Source organism: Durio zibethinus, chromosome 20 (assembly GCF_047325235.1).
Source record: "Durio zibethinus cultivar Kanyao isolate XHJ-2024 chromosome 20, ASM4732523v1, whole genome shotgun sequence".
NCBI classification, from domain to species: Eukaryota; Viridiplantae; Streptophyta; class Magnoliopsida; order Malvales; family Malvaceae; genus Durio; species Durio zibethinus.
The window spans coordinates 1,020,506-1,045,234 of record NC_143181.1 but is presented as its reverse complement, the minus strand read 5'-3'; the positions used below and the strand labels follow the sequence as shown (position 1 = coordinate 1,045,234).

Below are 24,729 nucleotides of genomic sequence, written 5' to 3'. Positions count from 1 at the left end.
TATCTCTCTCATAAATGTTTTTTTTTTGGGGGGGGGGTTTTGAAGCCTTTTGGGATTTGACAAAAAGGAGCAGAGAGAGAGAGAGAGAGAGAGAGTGTCCTAAGCATTCTCTAACTCTCTTTGTCCCGCTCTTCTATCCTTTATTTTCCTTTTTTAGTTCCTTAAATACGTCAGTACAAACAAATTATGTCCACAAAATCTCCCTTCATTAATAAAATTTAATTTAAAATATTTTAAGATTTTGTCGGTTTTCCCACTCTTACTTGTAACGATCCACGGCTTTCTTTCATGATGGTCTATTTCAGTTAAACCAGAAACCAAAGCAACATAGAAGGTAAAAGGTTATTCCAATTAACAAAGTAATTGGGTCATGCATCTCTTCTGATACGAGGAGAGCGTCAGCCTTCTAGCTTTGAACCTACCCCATTTCGTATCTGTTCTGGTTTATTTATTAGTAGTCTACCAAGTATGTAAATTTACAAGGGCCAAGAGGATTTTTTTTTTTTTAATGTTGCTTTGCTCCTTTCTCAATACCTGGCAATTGTTATTATGGCTGTTCAAGCATAGTTATATCCTGAAAATATGGGTCTACTTTTGCCCGTGTGTGGCCTTCAGGATTGGACGGTAAACCCTGCACTTACAGTTCCTTCATTTGAGGCTGATTTTTGTTTCGGTCTTCAAGACCCTTCTCAACAGACGGTTCCTTTTCATCTGCAACAAAACGCTCAGAACTTCGCTTCTTCTTCAACATGTAATACTTTTCTCTCCATGCCACTTTCTCAATCTTTAGATGCTCAAATGGAGATGCAAAGGCAGGAACTTGATTGCGTTCTTCAGTTACAGGTAAGAACGAGTTACTCCTTTCTCAGTTCTTTTTTTTTTTTTGAGAAATCTATCATTATGGATTTTGAATATTATCAACGGTTTTATGTCGGTTCTTGGTTTTTTTGAAAATTTTCCTTTCCCCTGTTATATTTCTGGGTGGCTGAAAAACAGAATGAGAGACTAATATCTGCCTTACGAGAGCAAATGAAGCGACAACTGGCCATCCTGCTAAATGGTATGGAATCAAAGGCCCTTTATTTGATGAAGCGAAAAGAAGAAGACTTGGCACGAGCAACAAAGAGAACAATGGAGCTTGAAGCCTGCCTGAGAAAAGTGGAAATGGAGAGCGGATCATGGCAAAGACTAGCAAAAGCAAATGAAGTAATGGTTATGGATCTAAGCAAGACACTGGAACGGGTCAAAGAGAGCCTAGTCTGGGTCAGCAATAGAGCTGAAGATACGGAGTCCCTTATTTGTGGCTCTTGTGACAGAGAACAAGGAGAAGTGCAAGAAGAGAGCAAAAAGATGGCTTGCAAACACTGCGACACTAGGAGCTCGTGCGTTCTCTTTCTTCCTTGCAGACACCTTTGCTCGTGCCAGTCTTGTGAAGCTTTTCTTGATTCTTGTCCTGTCTGTAAATCTGTAAAGGACGCAAGCATAAAGGTTTTTTGGGTCTAACAAGAAAGGCACCAAGCAAGTAAAGAAAAGAAATGCTTAGGGAAATATTTTTTTGGGGAGGCAACACTTGCTGATACCTGTGCTGTCATCATCGTGTTTGCGTTTTCTATTTGCTTTTCCGGGTCTATGTTAGAAGATCTCCATTTCCTTTTTTTTATTTTATTTTATTTTACTTTATTTTTTTCGTCGACTCTACGACCCGTATGAGACCTGAAATGATGACAGTATCGGTTTGGTGCGTATCTTTCAACTTTTTCCGCTTCCGGGTTAATTACCAGTTCCCTGATTGCAGGACAACAAAAAAAAAATAATACTGTTTTAAACTTTTAGATTTCTTTAATCAGCGATTAGGGATCGGCTCTTTTTGTTCACGGGAAATGCCGGCACGTTTCAGCGGTAACAGTGTACTGTTTAGTTTAACTGGCAGAAAATATTTGACAACCAAGTTTGATATATTTAAGGACTGGAACTATGCACCGCCCCTAACTCTTGTTTTGTCTTTATCCAATGAGTGTATCCATGGAAATGACACAAGTTGTCAAAAGAGTAGAAACAAAAAATCTAGATATTGACTATAACCTCCAAGCCTAAATAAGGCCCTTGATCTAGAGTTCTAGACAAGAGCCTACCCCACATCAAATACTCATCAATAACAACTTTTGCTTCTTGGACTATACCTGATACGCAAAAAATCCCTATATCAGAAAATGGCGAAAGGAAATTCAAAGAAACTCATCCCATGCCCCATGTGTTCTTGTTCTAATTCTTTTTTAAAAATTTGTTACTGCAACCTTGTATGAGAAAGTTGAACCAAAATCTGCAAATCACTATCCACTTGTTTCCTTGTTACGAATTCCAGCCTGGTGGAACAGAGGAGGAGGGTCCCAAAGCTTTGAGTGTGTTCCGGGACCCACGAGGGTGAAGGCCTGTAGACTGATTGAGTGGGCCCTACACTGTGTTTAAGATCAGAGAACCGTTTCCGAGGGGGGGGGGGGGGAGAGGAGACTATGATAAATGAGTAACTGGTTATTTTCTGGGATGTCCTGGGTTTGTATGGGGAATCGGGATGGGAGATTTCCTTTCACTCTCCAAACAAATCGAGACCTCGAAATTTGATAACCATGTTTCTTTTCAGCTATATTTTTCTCTATTAATAATCCACGAACTGGACCAGCTTTTGCATGCTAGGAGGTGTTTGGGCAACTGGGATCACCTTTCATATGACGTGTGGATTCTAACTGGGCCTTTGGCGAGATCGCGCGGGACCTTCTGTGGGGAAACAGCTACCCTTTTTGGGTCTGTTCCATTGGACTTCACGCTTTTGTTGGTTAACACTAGGAAATAAACCGGTTTAAAGCCTTTAGCCCTTTGGTGAGGTGGCGACAGGAGGTTATCTTAGGCTGGAGATAGGCTATGTGACTGGGCCCAACATGGCACCTCACTTCTTGGAAAGTCATGGACCCGTCAAGGTTTAGCTGTTGGGTTTCAATCCAAAGATTGGGTCAGAGTAGGGTTCGATCCCATCATTGGAGCTATGTAATAGATCCGACTTTTTTTTTGATAAATAATTATTGAATTTTTATTTCAAAATTTTTTAGTTTTTGATATTTAAATACAATCAATCAAATTCAAAATTTTTTATTTTGAATAAATTGAACTTTTAAATATCTATTTTTATTATAATTAAATCTTTGATTAGATGAAAATGAATGTTGACTATTAGTCAATTTTTATTTAATAAAAGTTTAATTTATAAATATAGATATTTATAAATTTAATTGATTATAATAAAATGATAATAGCTTAAATGATTATTATTATATTTTTAACTTCTTTTACATTATATCTGTTCTTATGATTATAGATATTTAAAACATGGAATTACAAGTAAAGTAGATTAAATCAGTTTCAAGTAATAATATCTTTAATCAAATAGTAATTGACGCAATAATATATTTATTTATCATGCAAGAACATTGTTATTATTTTAAGTCCAAGTACCTGATGGTAGACGTTTTGAGGTTGGTTGTCTTATATTCAAACCAAAAGAAATTAATGAACTTGGTACCTTAAATCTTAAACTATAAATCCTCCAATCAAAAGATCATTAAAGCACGATTCAATCTCTAAATTCAAAACCTTCAAAATCATCCAAACGTGTAGAGTGGCTTGGATCATGGGACATACAATCCTTATCTAATCTATATATAGCATGTAGCATAGATTTGCGTAGTTATTGATTTAAGGGATATATGTCACATTTGTTTATAAAATATAGAAATTTTTTTTGACAGTAAATACAATAATTTTTCGTATATTATGTTTAATCTAAACTTGAATTTTTTGTTTTAATTTCTAAACTTGAATTTTTTGTTTTAATTTCTAAACTTGAATTTTAAACAATGTAATACATATCAAACCAATTCATACACCCAAAGTGTTCAATACTAAAATTATACTTTAGAAAGTTACATTGAAATAATGTTTGAGTTAGGCTTGATTTTAATTTACAAATTAATCATTGCCTACGCTTGAGCCAATCACATAAAATAAGAGAAAATGTGCTTGTTATAGATTGAACATTTAATTATATGTATCAATTTTTTATTTAATTAGCAAAAAATAAAATAAAAAGCCATTACTTTACTTCCATGTTTATGACATGTTCAAGGGCAAGAGGTCTTTTTTTTTTTTTTTTTAATTACGAGAAAGTCATAAAATTTTGATTTTGAACCAAACTTCTCCTTCCCTTGTAATAGGATTTTGCTCCCCGTTGAAACAAAAAAAAGTATAAAATTGCGAGAATACAACTTTGGTTAGCATATTTTTAGTGAGAGAGACAAGGACGTGATGGTAAATTTACAAGACAAACGTTGCTTGGAGAATAGTAAAGTAGCCCTGATTATTGAGCCTTAGAAGCTTCATCAGCCCAAACGGCCCATCTATGTTGGCGTCAAGCCAATCAAACTCGAATCTTATCATCCAACGGCTGGCCAGCTTTTCTTACACTGCCGCTGGGCTTAAAGGTCTTGCCACGTGTCCATAATATCCAAATTTCAAAACATTGATTGTACAGCAAGTTTTCCCAAGTTGTTTGTCTCCGAGTCGCCGTAGACTCGCCCCATCCCCAATCGAAGGAATCAAGAGAAAATCCATTGCCGAATTACCCACAGCCAATTCTCCCTAAGCAAACAGAGAAGAATTTTCGTAGATCAGCGATGCAACAAGGAGATTTCAGCTCCTATTATCAATACCCTCACCTTTCAAACCCTAACCCTAACACGAATCCGAGTCCAACCCCCACCGAATTTCACCAACTACCCTACGCATCGGCCCCGCCTTTTGCCTCCGGTTACGCCTCCTCCGATTACTCCGCTTATTCCCCAAATTACCCTCCCTATTCCCAAAATCCTGATCCCGTCCCTCCCACCGCTCCCTCTTACGCTCCTGCACCGGCACCGACGCTAACTTCGCAATCGTCTTTCAATCAGCAACCCATCGCGCCAACGTCGGCAGCCGCTGCTCCTTCTTTCCAGTCTTATGATTCACATGTTCCCTCTCAGCCACCGACTTCCCAGCCAACTTATTACCAGCCTTATGATCAGCATCAGACAACTTCTAGCTATGGCCCTATTCCGCCAAACCCTAATCTCAACCCTAATCCGCCTTACTATTCAGCCCCATATAGCCAAATAGGATCATCAGTATCCACTGTCCCTCCTGCATACGACAACCCCTATGATAATTCGATGAAATTAGATCACAGTGGGGGCAGTTATTTCGACGATAAATTCGGAGCAGGCTATAACCGGAGCAGATCCGATCTGGGATCCGATCTCTATGGTAAGCGATCAGATAGCTATTCACGGTTCGGTGATGATGGTGGATACGGTGACGGGGTTTATGCTTATGAAGGAGGAAAGGTGGAGCCATATGGGGCACGTGGCACAGCTCCAAAATCGTCGACTTGGGTTCAATTCGATGATTATGGGCGGTCTATTAATTTCCCTTCTGGTAAGGACTCGTCGGGTGGGTCAGGTTCAGGTTCAGCTTCTGCTTCTGCTTCTGTTAAGATGGTGAAGGCGGTTCCAAAGGCAGAGACCCAGCAAGATGTAAAGAGTGGGGTCCAGAAGTTTCGGGTTAAGTTGTTGTCTGAAGGTGGAGGACATGGCCCTATGGATATACTTTGCCAGGTAATTTATAGGTTTTCTTTTGGTTGGAGAGATGAAGTTTCTGGCATCTAAGTTCAACTATGTTGAATTATGCGTGCATATGAACTGAATGGTTAAAATGCTTTGAAGGTTTTTGTAGTTCTGTATGGTTTATCAACATTGTAGTTCTTATTGATATTATTAATGGATAATTGTGTACGCTAGTCCCCTTATATATCATCCAGTACTTTGAACTCGTGATATAGCTTAATTTTCTGGTGTCAGATTGGTTTAGATGGTATCCGAATGCTTGACCCTGGTACCAGTCGAACGTTGAGAATATATCCTCTAGAGAGCATCACAAGATGTGAAGTAAGTTGCCCAGTATGGTTTTTAATTTTCTTCCTTCCCCTTATGTTTTTCTTTCTGTTAATGATTGGCATTGCAATAAAAAATATATTTTCTTCTAATGTAGGTGATGGACTCATCTACATTGGCATTCTGGTCCAAGAGCTCTGTTGACATTGAACCAAGACGGATCAGGTTGCAATCAAACAGTTACACGACAAACACCCTTCTGGATATTGTAACAGCTGCAACTGTACAGGTTAGTGTCATAGAATCATAACTTTCTTAATTTCTGATGAGATTTAACTGTTTAATCATTGTCTACCTACTTCTGTTGGGGGTGGTGGAAGAGGTTTTGGTTAGTATATTCTCAATCCATACCTATAATGTTTCAATTGTGCATTTAGAAAAAAAAGTCGTTGCTCGTAGTTGTATATATCATGAAGTTGGTTTTCTTCATTCTTAGCGTGGAATCTAGAGTTATACTTTGGATGGATTCTGCATAGTTGCAAATGGACTAAAACTGACTTAAAAGAGTGAATACAGATGTGGTAATTAATTTGTTTATTTGCAGAAAGACACATGCACAAAATCAATTCATCTCTGTTCAGGTGTCAGGAGGAGGAACATAAAGAAGTATCATTGTGCATGGTTTTTTCTAGCTTTAGAAAAATATAATCTGCAGGAATAATTTCATTTCCCTTGAAATGGCCATTAGGAATTTGACGTAAGTGCCTATCAGAAGAGAGCCAAAAGTGCAATGGAAAAAATGTAGTTTATTCACAGTGCTCTATATTTGTAAAATAATTAGCCTCTTAGTCATGTGAAATATATGGAGGATTGTCATGCTGCTGTTATCAGGTGCCTGTAGCCTGTAGCCTGTGGTCTGTAGGCTTATGTGCATTTCGTGTGTTTGAGGGTCAAAATGTTTTTCTTCTGATTCTTTGTTGTTTTCTTTCGTTTCAATCCTCAAACTTGTATGAATTGATTCTTTTTCATTTCTTGTCCTCTGATTATTACATAAGATGTGTATGCCTTTGCATGTGTAAGTTGGATGTTTCTTGATGACCGCATTCTTTCCCCTTCTGATTGCAGATCAAGGAGATGGGTGTGAGAAGTCGGCCCCCTGAATCTCTAAAGACTATTGAGCAACCTGCAGAAAAGAAAAAAGGATTTGCTGATTGGATGAACTTGATAAAGCCTGGCATTGAGGAGAAAGATTATTGGGTAAAAATTAGAGTTCTAAGGAAGATATTTTTTGTTTTTCTTTCTTCTGCAAATTGCAGGTCAAATAAAAGCATATTTAAAAGTTTGGTGATTGGGGAAGAGGAGGTGCTAGACCCATCTTATCTATCTGATGTCTACGCTAACCTTTTAGAGTGTGGATTTCATAGTTGCTATTGGGAACAGGCTTTTGAATATATAAAATTCATTTTTGGGGTTCTATAATTAGTTCAAATGTTTTCACATTTTTTTTTTTCTATGCCCGCAGGCCACCACATATTGTATCAAGCAATTGCGTTGTTTGCCTTAATAATGTCCTTTCTGATAACCATCCACTCATTTTTTTTTTCAATCCGTCTGGCTTATCTATATATTCTTTTTCTGGTTAGGTCCCTGATGAAGCTGTTTCAAAGTGCACTGCATGTGGAACTGATTTTGGGGCTTTTGTGCGCAAGGTACATCATTACCACAGTTTATGAAAAAGGTTCCCTGCTTGCCTTTCTTTATCATTTAAATTTAATGCTCTTCGTCCTCTCTCTTTTCAGCACCACTGCAGGAACTGTGGGGACATTTTCTGTGACAAGTGTACCCATGGTAGAATCGCTCTAAATGCTGATGAGAATTCTCAACCAGTTAGGGTTTGTGACCGATGCATGGTATGCTTATCAATCTGTTTCTCACCCACTATCATAGCAAAATAGTTTCTGTGATGGTTTCTCCTGTTTATGTTTTTCAGAACTTAGCACAAGAGTAAGGCATTTATGTCTGGTGTCTGACCTATGGCAGAGCCATGAAGGTTAACTAGTATCTTTTTTCCTGTGGTTTACCAAGAAATATTTTCCCGACTCTTTAAAGCTTTTGTGTGTAGTGGTTATAGAACTCTGTTAAGTGGTTGAGGCAACTGAATTTGATTAGGCAGTTCAAGGAAGGTTGAGTGCTGGAAAGAATGAACATTTGTTCTTAGTTGTTTGCTGAAAGAAGGAAAGAATGTTTATGTTGTTCATAGTTCCTTTCCTTTCATTTCATTTTTCTTGAGAAAGGAATCGTCATATGTAAAATTTCTGTTGGGCTTGGCCGATATTCTTTATCATTTGTTCTTATTGTTCTGTTATAGGCTGAAGTGACTCAGAGGCTGAGTAATGCTAAGGAAGCAGCAAGTAAACCTGCTGGATTACAGAGTCATGAGGATCTTGCTAGGAAGCTTCAGGTATGCATTTGTTATAAACTTAATGATTTTGGTGTTGATCATAAATTAATTATGAGAATCTGGCTAAGTTATTTCCATTAATTGTCTGATTGTGATGACTTATGACAGGAGGAGATGGAAAAAAATCGCAGAGCATCATCAGGTAATTTCTTGTACCCGGAATGTTGTCTCATTACTGTGAAAGAAGTTACTTGCATATACATATATATGTACATTATTCTATTAGTATAACAAAATGCAAGAGGTTACATATATGTTCAGCTTAAAGCCTTGCTTGAATAATAGAAGCACATAGGATTAACCCCCATGACCAATTTGGCAAGGTGAAGAGTCGTGGTTGGATCAGTTCTAGTGCACATTTAGTAAATAGGGGAAGTGTACAATTACTCTGACCTGTCTTAAACGGTTTTATTTTGTCAGGCTCCAAGTCCGATGGATCTGGTAGGCGGATGAAGGAAGTTGAGTGTCCTACCTGCACCGTTCATTTGCAGGTGTGTAATCCATGTGTGGCATCATTTCTGGATTGCAAGCTTATTTTCAAATGTTGTTGCAGTTTTGTCTGATTTGAGAATTGTTGCAGGTCCAAGTTCCCAGCTCGGGTTCAGAGACCATTGAATGTGGGGTTTGCCAGCATCCTTTCCTTGTCAGTGCCCATTGATCTTTGGCCTTTATCACCAACCAAGGCTCTTAATTTTCTCAATTAATTTCTCGTTGATTTCATTCATGCTTGAGGTTTTCATTATTAATAATAATATGGATTAGTTTTGTGTATTACCATTTCTTTGTTCTAAAAGACTAAAACCTGGTTGACTTGTCATCTTTTCAATTTATTTGAGTATCTGAACTTTGTGTGAATCTCAGTCATGTCTGTATAAAAACTAACAGATCATTATTAGAATTACTAGAGTGTTTCCCTGGCCATTTTGTGCTTGTTTTCTTTCTCCTTTTTAGTTTAAGAAGGTAACTTTAATTAATGATAATGATTATGTTAATCTTGGTTTAAATGCGTATGTGGAATGGATAATAGATTTCATGCGGCCCAAGACTGCCGCTTTAACAAAGAAAATTAAAAAATAAAGGTCCGGCCGAAGCAGTTCGATGGCCAACAACAGCCACCCATATATAAAAGATTAGCCCACAGTGATCATCATTGCAAATGAACACTATACTGAGCTCATTGTTGTCATCATCATTGCGTCCAACGTTATCCATATTTTTATGATATAATAATCGAAGCCATGTCTAAATTTAACCACATGACAAATCGGAGGAGACATTTTGAACCATTTGACGGCTTGCAGTCCTAGTATATCTGTAGCTGTAGCGAGCTTGAGGTGGATAACCTATTGTTCTTGAAGTTGAAGGTATCCCAATTCCTAAAGGTAAAAAAAATTTGAAGGTCAAAATATCTGAATGTTGGCAGCAATGTTAGCCAAAGGATGTCCACAATGTGGAAATATTGAAAATGAGAAAAAGGAAAAAATTTATATTAAGCAACCTCAATGCTAAAACTAAACTCATTAATCATCAAATGAATAAGATGAGAATGTTCATGCCAATGATTGACTTTTGATTAGTATGTAATGTGAGAATAATTTTCTTTTGAACTAAGAAACAAAGATTTGAACTTTACTCTTTGAAAAAAGAAATCACACACTAATAATTGTGTCAAAATGTACGAATGATGATTTTTTTTAATTACATACAAATAGATGCTCTTTTTGTTTTAATTTTTCATTTAGGTGCGTAAATTAGTTATTTAATTTATTGTCAAATACATATATCATCAATATATATATATGTATTGTTGATAGTTTAAAATGTGATATATTTATTTGGGTTTATTTAGTAAATAGATTTAATTTTTTAAAATTTTTATTATTTTTTTTTTAGTTTCAGAATATTACTAATTCTAAACAAGCATTTTTGAACAGAGAAAAACATGATAATCCGAATAAATATATATAAACATGAAAACATAATTGTTTAAATAAAGTTTATTTAAAAAAAAATTATACAAAATATCATGATTTTTTGAATTGATTTGATTGGTAACTATTCATTTATTATAAATAGATTTTTCTGCTTGACCAATTTCATTACTTCTGAGTTAAATTTTTTTTTAAGGTTTTATTATATCTTATAAATATAATTACCTTTTAAATAATGTTATTTACGCCTCAAAACCATATTTCTTCTTTTTTATTATTTTTATTTTCTTAAATTTTCTAACATATATATATATATATATATGAATAGTTGTAATGATCCAAATTAAGATTTATATGAATAGTAATTATCTAAGAGTCAGTTATTGTTGTTCACCAAACAAAGGCAAGGTATGCTGTTAAAATTAACGGCGTTTGTATCATAAAATGTTGTTAATTTAGTGGTGCTTTTTTGATATAAACACCACTAGTGATTATCCTTATAAACACTATTAAATAGAGTGACGTTTTATGATATAAACGTCACTAAATTAACGGTATTTATCTAATGCAAATGCCATTAAATTAGTGATGATTATGCTTATAGACGTCGCTAAATTAACGATATTTCTTATAAAATGTCGTTATTTTTTTCAACGCAGGTATAACCGATACTCTTGTGACATTTTTGGTAAACATTGTAAATATTTTATTAGCATTTATAAATATCACTAAACGTTAAAACAACACCACTAAAGATCCAAACTCCTGTAGTGGTAGACATATGTGCAAGCCATTGATGAAGTGAAGTATCTCTTTGGGAGTTAATCTTTTGAAAATTAGAATTCGTTTTTTCCGTTACTGAAGTTTTTGAGAGGGGATTGCCTTTCATGCAGGGTAGACCACCAACCTGCATGAAGTAAAAGCCACGTTGACACGAGATCATCAAACCTTTCTGTCACCAGCCATTCACTTTTTTACTCGGTTCAAAACAATCTCTCCATCTGTCACAGATATGTGGCTTCAGTCGTCTTAAAGGAGATCAATTGTTTGTCTTGAATATATATATGCTTTAAAACTATGTTTAGTTGGTAAATGCTTATCCTTCTGCTTTATCAGACTAACTTCTTTTGTTTCTCTTTTTGTTGGCTTGGCTGGGAATAGATTTCTTTATTGTTTAATGCCAGTCCCATATTTCTATAGCTGTAAATTAACCTGTAATAATAATTTGTAGTATGCATTGTTGCTTTTACAAATTGAACCCCATCCAACCCCCCTCTCCCCCTCTTCAAGCCAACAAAAAAAAAATGGAAACATAGAAAAAAAGGTGTTTTGAGTGAAAATTAATGATCCACACCAAGATTTCCATGATAAGATTAAAACGAATGGAGACAAACGAAGGTCGGGGAAAAAATTTTGTTAGGAAAATATATACGTAATTGATCATAATGCATTGAATTTGTGTATTACTGATGAATGCTTTAGATAGAATCAATCCATAATTAATAAGAAAGCCATCGCATAGGACTAATTCCTTGCATATAAGTTATATTAATGAAGAATTTGCTGCCTTTCTGTCATTGATTCCGCAAGGAAATCTTAATTTGGAAGCATCATAAAAAATGCTAGTGTTACTGTAACAATAAACTAGTAGCTACTAGTCAACTGAGCTAAAGGTTATGCTCAGTTGAGATACATTGGATAGAATTTTTAAAATTATAAATTTAAGAAGATTTAAAAGTATAATATTTCATCGGATGAGTTAAATAGATTGAAGTTAAGAGGTTAAAAGTATATATATATATATATATATACATATAAACCATTAGCAACTAAAGAGAGTCTAGAGTTTATAGTGAAGAATAATTTGAGTCTCCAACTAGCTTGCTTGCTACATCCCCATTACAATGTGTTTATATGAGTAAAAATTAATTATTATCTTGACGTTAATTGTTTCTATGCAAAATAAATTCGGTTTATTATCATATTGTATATTTTTTTATATTAAAAATTTACGACGATTACTAGTGAATGTAACTCTCACCTCAAGAATGAATCATTATAACTCTTGTAATTTTAATTTTTTTTATGCTTATATATTATCGCTTTTTAAAAATAAAACTTTAATCCTTATACTGTAATACCGATTTGTCAATGACCGTTTATTTTTCCCTTATTGTAGACGAAGTTGACGTCATAAAGGAAAAAGTGCCGTAAGACCCAAATGTTAAGGTGCTTGAGCTCGACGGATGTACAAAAGAGAAAAAAAAAAAAATTGGAAGAGGCAAGGAGTGATTAAGGGCAGTTAGCGGTAGTGGATTGGGACGATAATTTGCCCTTTATATCCTGTGGCTAATGGCTAAATTTGGGGCCCTTAAATTTGCCTTATCTTTTTTATTTATTCTTTTTCCCATATATATCTCACTGAATACACAAAACCTGGTTTTGGTTCATAAAGCTACCATGTAAGTCATCATATTGATTAAGAACAATTTAGAGTATAATCAATCATGAGTAATGAATAATTAAATATGAATATAGGACTCTGATTAATTATCATTGTGTGTTGGTTAATTATTTGTTTCAGATTTTTAGTAACAAATATTTTCGACTCGAAATTCATTATTTTTTGTTTTAAAAAAAATGAGGAAAAGGAGTTTTAATATTTATGATAGCATACTACTTAACAAAGTTGCCTGTGCTTTACGAAAATGAATTTCCACTAGGATCCCTCCTATTTCTTATATCATGCCTGAGCATTGAATGTAATTCTCCCATTTGCATGTATAAATAAGCTGAGAGAGATGAGTGGGAAGACAAACCATCCTCTTCGATTCTTCCCTTTGTTCTTTCACCTAATTATTAAGTTGAATATATAAAAAAAATTTTCTTAAGATCCTATTGTTAGGGATCATTATAGCTTTGATATCACTTGTTAAGCTAAAAAGCCTCAATCCAATTATACCAACGAAAGCATAATCAAACAATGAATTAAACACACAATAAATAACAATTTAACGTGATTCGATCCAATCGACTTACATCCATGGATGAGAAACAAGATTCACTAATTATAAATAATTACAAACATACAAATCAAATCAACAACCTCTTAACAATCAATACTCATAAGACACTCTCAATATCCTTTAATCCTATAAAGTATTTTCAACTCAATCAAAACACAAACCCATGTGCACCTTTTCAACATAAACAAATGCATACCCATATATACCCATACATCATATTTATGTGGACCCTTTCAGTCTCTTCTAGTCCACTTTCATGCACCATACCTATGTGAATCCTTTCAGTCTCTTTAGTCCACTCACAAATAAACATACACACCTATAAGACATAAAACCCTAATACTTCTATGAGATATCTGTCTCACAAAATCTTACAACTTTCTTACATTTTTTTCTCACACCTAATCTTATAGAGACTTCACTTATTTATAATCATATAAATTTGCCTATTAAGAATCCATTTTCTCTTAAAATTCTTCTCCTACCAGTCAAACTTGTCTATTAAGAATCTTCATTCTTTTAGAATTCTTTTTTTGCAAGTCTTCTTGTCCATCAAGTAATATCTGGCCAATCTTAAAAAAATATCTAACAAATCCCAAACAGATCTCCTATGAGATTTAAGTCATTATTACTAACAATCTCTATCTTGACTCAAATTTCATCAATCATCTGTCTCTATGCTAGACATGCCTGACTTTACTTGCAATAGAAGTCTCACAATAATTTTTCTTGTGTGCTTTTACGTTTCATGCAAATCAATCTTCAAAACACGAACTTAAACTTTTTCTTTGAATTGAACTCCTCTAAGCTTGCCTCTTCTCATGTCTCAAACCATGCTCTTCTCACCTCTTGAACTTTCGGCTCTGATACCACTTTTTAGGAACATCATAGGTTTGATACCATTTGTTAGGCTAAAAAACCTCAATCCAATCACACCAGTAGAAGCATAATCAAACAATAAATCAAATACACAATAGATAACAATTTAACATAGTTTGGTCCAATCAACCTACGTTCATGGATGAGAAATAAGATTAACTAGTTGTAGAGAATTACAAACATACAAACCAAATCAACAACCTCTCAACAATCAATACTCATAAGACACTCTCAATCTTCTATAGTCCTATAAAGTATTCTCAATTCAATCAAAACACAAACCCATGTGCATCATTTCAACACAAATAAATACATACCTATATATACCCATACATCATATCTATGTGGACCATTTTATTCTCCTCTAGTCCACTTCCATGCACCATACCTATGTAGACCCTTTTAGTTTCTTCTAGTCTACTCATAAACAAACATATACACCCATAAGACGTAAACACACCTATAAGACGTAAAATCTCAGTACTCCTATGGGATGTCTATTTCACAAAATCCTACAACTCTCTTACATCTTTTTCTCATATCTAACCCTATAAAGATTTCACTTATTTATAATCATATGAACTTGTCTATTAAGAATCTTATTTCTCTTATAATTCTTCTTTTGCAAGTCTTCTTGTCCATAATATCTTGCCAATCCTAAAAAAATCTTTAACAAATCTCAAACATATCTCTTAGGGGATTTGAATCATTATTCATAATACCTATATCTGTCTTGATCATGGAACTGATTATCTTCTTCTTCCTTAGCCTTTTTGCTGTCTCATCTTTTGGTTTTTGCACTTTTTATCAGTACCAAGGCTTTAGTAAAGCTACCACCAAATGAAACGGTTCCTGCTGTCATTGTCTTCGGGGATTCGATTGTTGACGCTGGAAACAACGATCTTCAGACTCTGATTAGGTGCAATTTCCTCCCCTATGGGCAAGATTTTGATGGGGGAGTTCCAACAGGAAGGTTTTGCAATGGAAAAATCTCTTCAGATTTAGTTGGTAGTATACTTTATCATGAAATCTCTCTTGATCTTCTTGTTTAAGTATTGCAACCAAGTTTTGAAAGCTTCCTTTATCTAAGAGAAAATCAAACTGAAAAATATGTGTTGGGTTAACACTTGACAAACTATATATATAAAATATGTGATAGTACTTCAAAATGGGAAGGAAAACAAAGCTAGTTTTCATACATAAATCTTAATCTAGTAATGAGTTCTTTATTTTCTTTAATTTTTCAAGTTCTTCTGAGTTTGCCTGCCTTCATCTCCAATGCAAAAGGAAATTATAAAAGATAAAGAAAAAAAAAAAAAGAGGACATCCCGACTCCACCTGCATAATCGAAGTACATAATTTCAGAATATAGAAATCATTTAATTTGACTCAAATTATATAAAAATTTTCGTTGTTACGTAATAAACAAGTACAGAAATTTGAATCATTGGGTTATACATACCAGGGTTTCATTTTATATACAGTATGTTAATGGTTTTGCAGTTGTAGAGAGAGAAAATAGCCTTGTCATTGTCTTTATAGATTCAAATCAATTAATATACATTTCACTTTCCAATTCATCAATCCTAATTTTTTTTTTCTTTGTTCAATTCTTTTTAGCTGAAGAATTGGCAATTAAAGATACTGTGTCAGCATATCTGGATCCAACATTGAAACCCCAAGATCTCATAACAGGAGTAACTTTTGCTTCTGGTGGCACTGGATATGATCTTTTGACTCCCAAACTAGCGGTACATAATTTCTTGTCCTTACTGTTTTTCTTTTACCTGCTTCAAATGTAAAACACCACTTTTTCTTCTCACCAATTCTCTTTTACCTTTGTCCAAAATACCAGTCCGTTATACCGTTGTCAGACCAGTTAAATCACTTAAAAGAATACATAGGGAAGCTGAAAGCTCTTGTTGGAGAAGAGAGACAAATTTCATCTTCGCCAAAAGTCTGTTTCTAGTTGTAGCCGGCACCGACGACATTGCCAATACATATTTTGTTCTCCGTGCCATGAAGTTGCAGTACGATATTCCAGCTTATACTGATTTAATGGTTAACTCGGCCACTGACTTTTTAAAGGTAATTAAGCCTTCAATGTCACAGTACTTATTAATTTCTTTTGCAACAAATTGAATTTACTGTTTAATTTATTGAGTTTATATATGATGTTGGAATGAAGGAGCTATATGCTTTGGGAGCACGAAGAATTGCGGTTTTTACTACGCCACCAATCGGCTGTGTGCCATCACAAAGAACTTTAGCAGGGGGAATTGAAAGGGAATGTGCAGACGATTACAACGTAGCAGCTAGATTATTCAACAAGAAGCTATATGCTGTTTTGGATTCCCTCCAAACAAGCCTGCCCGATGGAAAATTTGCGTACATAGATGTCTATAATCCCCTGCTTGATCTTATTGAAAACCCTAAAAAATATGGTAATAATTAGACCTACAATATTTCTTTTCTTGAATTTATGCCAGGAAATTGAATTGGACTCCAGTTTACAGTCGTTAAAAACCTTTCAAATTTGGGTATTTTCAGGCTATGAAGTTGCAAATAAAGGTTGCTGTGGTACGGGGAACATAGAGGTGGCAGTTTTGTGCAATAGATTGAGTCCATCAACATGTACGGATGTCTCTAAATATATTTTTTGGCACAGTTATCATCCGACGGAGAGGGCATACAGAACCCTGGTAGCCCTAGTCCTTCAGAAATGTACGAGCAAATTCTTCTGAGGCAAATCTCAAATTATGAAGATAACAAATTGAAAGCTCTCTGTTTCTCTTTGTTTTTTTTACCCCATAAAAAGATGGTCTTTGAGGATTTGTGACCATATATTGTCTATAATTTATTCAAGTCTGATTAAGTTATTAATAATTATGTAATTTTCATTTTATATATTGAGAAAATGATAATTTATCTGTTATTTATTCCCATGAATACTAAGTAATAGTACCCATGAACATTAATCAATAGTAATTAGTAAGTTATTTTAATTAAAAAGATTTTTTTCAGTTAATATATATGATCTTCATTAAGTTAAGAGCTTTTTTTTTTTTTTTGCCCACTTGGATATTGCATTAGTATGAAATATTTTTAGGTAATGTCCAACACTTTTTCAGCAGGAAAACTCTTTTTGTTAGGAAAAATAAAAGTATATCTGTTTCCAATTTAAGAGCTAACTTTAGATAAATTGGTTTAGGATGATGGGCCATGTAATGGGCAAGCTAGAAGGTTAACATTGCTGTTCCAGCCTTTTGTCGTAAATGTCATCATGTAAAGCAGCCAGAGGACTTGGCAGGAAATGTAGCAAACCAAAAATATTAGGTTTTCAGGTTGAAAATTAAACATTCTTTTTCCTTTTTATTTTATAGAGAGTGGAAAACAAATTAAGAGAACAAAAGTTGCAACAATTCGAAAAGATAGAAGAGAAAACGACGTGATACAAAAAATACCCAGCATTGCATCAATTCCAACTTAAGCAATTCCCATGGCTAATCTATTTCAAGAACTTGAGAGGAGTTAATCTCTGTTCACTTCACATTCAAGCATTTTTCACCTTCAAATGACTGATGAACATGGAACCTTCTTTCCATCTCTCTGTAAGTTAAAAGTTATCTTTAAATCCTTAACTTGTATAACTAATAGGAAAAGTTATACTTTGAAAATGTAATAAAGAACATGCCTTTTGGCATCCCCGAAAATTCAGCTTTAGATTTATTGTTGGGAATCACAAGTAATCAATGACCAAAAATAAGAGAAGGTGCCTTTTTTTAACCTTCATTACAATTGCTTGGTACCCTAGATATATAAGGGTGCCAGAAACAAAAATACCAGACTCTATACAAACATAACATCATAAGTCACTTGGAATTTGAAGTTTCTTTTTTATTTTTGGAAAATGCCATATGTTTTGTAGACATTTTATTTTATTTGGAGTCTTTTAAATTTATTGGGTTTTAAATTTTAATTTTGATTGTGCAATTGAGTCTTAATTAAAAAAGTGAGTTATGGACCCAAAGATTAAGTTCTAAATTTTATTTAAATTTAAATTTTTTAATTTAATTTTTGATTTAAATTTTATTTTTTTAGTCAAAAGAGTCAAAAACAATTGGTAAAAAAAAAAAAGTAAAAATAAAAAAAAGTAAGATTTTGCATTAAAAGTCTTGGATTCAATTCAACTCTTGGATTCTACCTCAAATTTTAATTTTAATGGTTGAATAATTTTGGAAAGACTTATAAGTCAATCTATTGAAAATGAAAAGATTACACAGAGAATAAACTTAGGAGAAAAATTTTAAATTTGGTTGAATTAATTCCTTACAAATCGAAAAGGATTCAATCCCTATATTAGGACATTAAATCTGGGATCAAAAGGGGAGCCTAATAGTAATTTACTTTAAGATCAAACATAAGTTATTGAAAAAAGAGAAAATTTGGGCAAAGTTTTGAATCAATAAAGAAGAAGCAATCAAGCAAAAAAAAAAAAAATTGCAAGAAGATCTAGTTAAAGTTTTTGGAAAGAAGGTTAAGATTTATCGTAAGAAGTATAAGTTTTTTAAAGGTAAAAAATATTGAAATCCGTGATCCATTGAGATAATGTTTACTTTCATTTTTTTTTATTTTTACATAACTTTTATAATATTTAATTGCTTACTCTTATTTTTATATTTATTGCATGGTATTTACTTTTGTATGAATTTGCATGACTAATATTATATTTGTATGATAATTTATTTGCTTAATATATTTATTTGCATGATTATATATTTAATTGCATGTTTATTTGCATCATTTATATATATTATTATTTGCATGATTATGTATTTAATTACATGTTTATTTGTATGGTTTATATATTACTATTTGCTTGATTATATATTTAATTGCATATTTATTTGCATGGTTTATATATTTTTATTTGCATGATTATATGTTTAATTGCATGATTTACATTATTAATTACATGATTATTTATTTATTTATTATGTGATTGTATGATTATTAATATATTTATTTGCATAGTTATTTATTTATTTATTGTTGCATGATTTTATATTTATTACATGATATGATATTATATGTTATTACATGATTAATATTCTATTTGAATGATATCTAATTGCATGTTTTTATATTTATTGTGTGCATAATTGCATGATTATATTTAATTACTAATATATTTTTGTGATTATATTTAATTTCATGATTACATATTTGCATGGTATTTTATATATTTATATGGTATTTTATATTATTGCATAATAATATATTTACATGATTGTTGTTATTACATGATAATTAATATATTTGCATGACATTCTTGCATGAATATTTTAGCATGATCTAGGCATAATATTATTACAAGATATTTGATATGATTTTATAGTATTATATTTGCATGTAATTTTTGCATGAAATGATTTAATATTTATTGCATGAATGCTTGATATTTTGAAAGAATTTTTATACTACCATTTTTATAAATAAATAAAATGATTGGAATTGATGATTTACATGATAAAATCATTTTTGATAAGGCTTAAGTAAGATAACACATGATTAACTTGGTATCAATTTTGGAGGTAAAAAGAGTGTTAATAATCGACTCTCGAACCTTAGTTCTGATGATGTATACTAGAACTTATTCTTTTTAAGGATATTTAGTTTACACTTAAGATAATCTTAGAAATGATAAATTCACATAAATAACTAATCATACTTAGATAAAAAAAATTGATAACAACTTCATGATTTTTGTGTCTAATGAATAAGTTTTTCCAAACTAATCGTTATGACATGCTTCATCAAATATTGTGCTTGCATTATGTGTTATTCTTGTTTGCTGTAGAAGCCAGCACATGAGATGTTGGAGTCTCCAAGTCAAACATTTCCAGCTCTTATAGCATTTGGAGATTCAATACTGGATACGGGTAACAACAACTGGCTTTTTACAATGACAAGAGCCAATTTACCTCCCAATGGACGAGACTTTGCTGGAGGAAAAGCAACAGGAAGATATGGGAATGGATTAGTTTTATCTAACTTAATAGGTAGTTTATAATTTACTCTTCTGCTTACACGTAAAAACAACCCTTTCATTACTTTCTTGAGTTGTTAATTATTTTGTTTTGCCAGTGACATCTTTATTTATAAAACTTTAAGCCTTTTGGTTATATATAAAACAAACTATTAATTCCCGACATAAAACAGGTTATTTAAAGTGCCTCACAGTTTCATTGTTCTTTATCTGATCCTATCTGTGATCGTCAAACTAGACTCCAATCCTTGAGGCCACGAGAACACATTGAAAGACACCACTTGAACTCAAAGTCAAGCTAATAATTTGTCACTTTTAATCCCGCGTTCAACTTATATGAGATATATTACACTCACATTTGAACCTTAACAATGAAAGGTAGGCAAATTTCAATTTTGTGTTTACTGCCTTTAACAACGGAAGGTTTGGGAATTAAATTTCCATTGCCAGCATATCTTGACCCAAATTTTCCAAGGGAAGATCTTGCAACCGGCGTATGCTTTGCTTCAGCTGGTTCAGGATTGGACGAACTAACAGCCAAAATGGTATGTCTTGTCTTACCGTTCTAATGTTAATATATGATTAATTATAATCTGTTTCTTCGATGCGGTTTTACATGCATTGATTTGGAACATATAGGGAGAATAGGGAAGATTACGTTAAATTAACGCGATACTTAGATAAATATTAATAAAAAAATAAAAAAAAATTTTATTTGAATAATTAAAATTAATAAAAAATTTTAATAATCATTATTTGATTAAAAAATAATTTATTAGAATAATTTTTTTTAATTATAATATTTCATTGTCTATAATTTTAGAGTATTTTTTGATATAATAAATTTTTTTTTATAAAAATAAAAAATTTTTAACATTTTTTCTTTATTTTTTTTTTCAAATTAGAGTATTAAAAAAATAAAAATTACAAAAAAATTAAGGATTATTAATTTTTTTATTTTAAATTAAAAATTTATCTAAATTTTTTTTTTTTTCGTTACTTTTCTTTATTTTCTTTTCTTTCCTTTTCCTGCGACCCAAATATAGTGTAAAGGTGGAAGAGCTTTTAATCATATATACAGTAGGATTGAGATCCTGCAGTTTTCTTATGTATGTTGTACACATTACTCGATGCTTATTTATAGGGAAATCAACACCATGTGCAGCATCAACATATAAATAATAGAGTATGTTTAAAACGAAAATAAAAATACACAAATATAAATATTTTAGTTTAATTTAAAATGATTTATTTTAAATTCAATCAATTGATAAATAAATCTTTACAGATTTTTAGAAATAAAAAAAATCATCAAAAATTTTTTTCTTAAAATTTAACCTAAAACTTAATAATATATTTTTAATAACCTACTTATTCAATTATTTTTTTGTTGTTTAACTATCGAAAAATATCAAATTAAAACCTAAATATCTAATGTATAAAAGTGAAATTCTTTATATTTTTATTAAATTTTTGATGTGAAATACAAGTTAAACTCTCAATTTTTATAATTTTATTCAACTTTCAATATAAAGTTACGAGATTCAAGGCAAGCCTAATATTATTAAGATTGTAGTGTCACAGTCCTAAAAAAAAAGTCACGAATTACATATTATCTGTGTATTAGAGTTAATCATAAGATATAAGGGTTCACACTTTTTTTATGTGAGATATCTTTTGTATGATAAAATCGTGAGGTCAAGGAAGTCGAAGCGTATATATCTCATAAGTTGTTATGAACCGTGATAGTTAAGCTGATTTGAGATGTCGGATGAGTTTATATTCGGGTTTTGGTGTTGCATGAGTGTGGAGCTCAAGTCTTAGCTCTGACAAGTGATATCAGAGATATAAAGATTCACACTACCTTCTCTTTATAAAATATTTTTTGTGAGACAAAACCGTGAGATTAAAATGATTGAAATGAATAATACGTCACAAATTAATGTGAACCATAATAATTAAACTAATCTAAAATATCGAATAATTCTATTCTCAAATCTTGATGCCGCATGAGCCCGAAACTTGAGTTTCATCGTAGTAGCACCTAGTTACCGTTTTTACTGCTTATAGAAAATGGATTTCTACTTCGTATTTTCCGTATGACCATGTCTTGGATCCAAATACCATCCTTTTTAAGCGGATATGTGACTGAGCAGCTCGCTTGGTAAGATGACTTCTCACCATTGTTCTTGAATTGCAGTTTGCCTGGGACCGCTTGAACATCTAGGCCTGCAACATCTCCTGTTTTAGCATCTTGGCAACATTTGTAAGGGTTCTGTCAACTTTCCTGCCTGCTATTTCATTGAAATTGGAAATCACTATTTATGGATAATTAATAAGATCAATGCTTTACCTGGTCCTGTTAACTCCCCTGCACCGAAATCATAAGATGTAGCTGCTATACCTTTCTCAATCGTAATTGGGGCTTTCAAATTATTTATTTGAGTTGCTGTAAATCGGTTGAATGCTGTCATAGATTGGTCGAAAACCAGACTTAGACATGTAAATGTAAGTGTCGTTTTGCTTGTCAGTTCCTCACTTCTTGTCATAATGGCTGACCTGATTACAGAGGGACTTCATATAGGGTTTCTTGATTTGACTGTGGTGCCAATCCCAGAAACATGTGGGCATGCATGCCATGGAATTTTTCTGAGATCACTTTATACAGTGGCGGGTCTTTGCCTTTAGGAACCTCAACTATGTCAGACCCTATCCACGCTGCAAGAATGTCAACTCCAGGTGCTGCAAGACATTCAATCATATAACTTTATCAATATCAGCTTAGGAAGAAATAAGTTCTGTAAAATTGAAGAGGATTTGCCTTGAGAATATTCTTAGGGATGGTTGAAGGACCTCTAGATGAGAAATATGCTATGTTAGGTGCTGGTTTATACTTTGTTGGTGCTGTCGTAGGCAAGATTGTGCCAACTTGATATACACAAATCTCAAAAACATGAATGGATTCAGAGCCTCGAGCTCCATTTGAGATGAGTTGCTGTATCACTTTGTTGAGTTGACGTGGGAGAAAGCCTTAGCACCATCCCTTGAACTGATCTTCATAATAGCAAATGTGCCAGAAGTGCATTAAATTCACTAAAATTGTTATATACAATCTTATATACTTATGTCAAGTAGTATTATATTCACGAAAATTCAATAGTGAAGATTAATACAAATAAAATGAACAAAACATGTAACTTAAATTCTTACAAGTATAATTCATGTATAGTTGGAAAAGTAGCATAATTAAATTACATATATAAATAAAAAACAAAAAGTGTGTCTGAACCTTAAAGTTGCTGTTTGTCCATTTGTGGAATTTTAGAACAGAGATTGCAAAACATTTTTGTTGGGTGAATTGTTCTTCACCATGAAAAGAGGATTTCAAAGGACGTGATAATAATTGAAAGGTGACATCACCATGAAGAAAATTACCACTTTTGAAACCTAAATTTCTTTTGTCTTCTTTCATCTCTTTCTTTCTCATCAATCTATATGAAATGATTATGAAACCCCATTAGCCACCTAGTATCAAAATACTAGTCAAAATATCATATCTTTCTTTACAATAGCTCCTAACAAAAATCCAGCGCAGATAAAATATCCTAGGCAGTTTCCAATATAAGCATCAAGAAAAGTTGTTACAAATGAAGGTAAAAAAGGCTAGTACAGTGATTCTCCGATGATTTTCTTTTGCCAGCGAATGGGCCGGCAATCACGTGGTTAGTGGGCCCAAATCAATAAAGCAAAGTCCCATAAGCTCGTTTTCATTGTGTTCCAAGGTATAATTTGGGTCGAATAAATGGAGGGCCCACTTTAGGGATAAATTATCGAAAAATAAAAAGAAAAAAAATAAAGATACTTTTGGAGCGGATGACATCAGGCTCGATCTTAGTCCAATGGCAATGGGTAGTTCCCACATCGACAAACAATTGAAGAATAACACCAAACAAAAGCTAGGCTCAAACTAAAAGGTTTTGGGCTTTTACTAGAATTTTCTTCCTCCATTGGACCTAAAAACATCAGCATAAGATATAAAAGAAAAAGGTGATTGGCTCGACTTCAGCATGATTGTCCAACAGGAGCTATTAGCTTTTTGACAAAAAAACAAACATCGTGAGATATTCATTAGGCATTACTAATTATAATCATCAAACAGTGACAAGTGATTAATTTTTTTCAAATGTGGACAACCCATCCATGGAAAGATGCAACAAACTTTTGTTCCCACTTAATTTATTAGGCATAGACCATCAAACTCCCCTCCTCTCCTCTCGTCAGCCACTCTCTGCTCCCTCCAATAATGCAAGGATTAGAAAAAGTTTTCAAATCAAGATGCAGTATGGCCAATTTTGATTGGGAAGGACTGAGCAATGACATAAGGAAGGGAGAGTGAAACAAGAGTAGAGAA

At 33.0% G+C, this 24,729-nt stretch overlaps 3 protein-coding genes and 1 pseudogene across 3 annotated transcripts; all 4 read left to right on the top strand.

Moving 5' to 3' along the window:
- Positions 1-160: 160 nt before the first annotated feature.
- On the top strand, positions 161-1,960 carry LOC111314779 (putative BOI-related E3 ubiquitin-protein ligase 2). Its single transcript, XM_089749554.1, has 2 exons — positions 161-843; positions 997-1,960. The coding sequence occupies exons 1-2, from the start codon at positions 583-585 to the stop codon at positions 1,501-1,503; spliced, it is 768 nt and encodes a 255-aa protein (XP_089605680.1). The 5' UTR covers positions 161-582; the 3' UTR covers positions 1,504-1,960.
- Positions 1,961-4,626: 2,666 nt separating this feature from the next.
- LOC111315283 (protein FREE1-like) lies at positions 4,627-9,354 on the top strand. The gene is made up of 10 exons (XM_022916892.2): positions 4,627-5,696; positions 5,940-6,026; positions 6,130-6,261; positions 7,098-7,229; positions 7,616-7,681; positions 7,772-7,882; positions 8,341-8,433; positions 8,542-8,575; positions 8,854-8,924; positions 9,014-9,354. Exons 1-10 carry the CDS (start codon positions 4,722-4,724, stop codon positions 9,089-9,091), a joined length of 1,779 nt encoding a protein of 592 aa, XP_022772627.2. The 5' UTR covers positions 4,627-4,721; the 3' UTR covers positions 9,092-9,354.
- A 5,664-nt stretch (positions 9,355-15,018) lies between these two features.
- On the top strand, positions 15,019-16,466 carry LOC111315833 (GDSL esterase/lipase EXL3 pseudogene; annotated as a pseudogene).
- Positions 16,467-17,856: 1,390 nt separating this feature from the next.
- LOC111315832 (GDSL esterase/lipase At1g23500-like) lies at positions 17,857-20,966 on the top strand. Its single transcript, XM_089749031.1, has 4 exons — positions 17,857-17,880; positions 20,130-20,331; positions 20,742-20,863; positions 20,958-20,966. Exons 1-4 carry the CDS (start codon positions 17,857-17,859, stop codon positions 20,964-20,966), a joined length of 357 nt encoding a protein of 118 aa, XP_089605157.1.
- The last annotated feature ends 3,763 nt before the right edge of the window (positions 20,967-24,729 follow it).

Coding starts and splice junctions, on each gene's coding strand:
- LOC111314779 (XM_089749554.1), top strand. CDS start 583: ATGGGTCTACTTTTGCCCGTGTGTGGCCTTCAGGATTGGACGGTAAAC. Junction 844..996: donor ATTGCGTTCTTCAGTTACAG/GTAAGAACGAGT, acceptor GCTGAAAAACAG/AATGAGAGACTAATATCTGC.
- LOC111315832 (XM_089749031.1), top strand. CDS start 17,857: ATGGAACCTTCTTTCCATCTCTCT. Junction 17,881..20,129: donor AACCTTCTTTCCATCTCTCT/GTAAGTTAAAAG, acceptor TGTTTGCTGTAG/AAGCCAGCACATGAGATGTT. Junction 20,332..20,741: donor AGTTTTATCTAACTTAATAG/GTAGTTTATAAT, acceptor TAACAACGGAAG/GTTTGGGAATTAAATTTCCA.
- LOC111315283 (XM_022916892.2), top strand. CDS start 4,722: ATGCAACAAGGAGATTTCAGCTCCTATTATCAATACCCTCACCTTTCA. Junction 5,697..5,939: donor CTATGGATATACTTTGCCAG/GTAATTTATAGG, acceptor TTCTGGTGTCAG/ATTGGTTTAGATGGTATCCG. Junction 6,027..6,129: donor AGAGCATCACAAGATGTGAA/GTAAGTTGCCCA, acceptor CTTCTAATGTAG/GTGATGGACTCATCTACATT.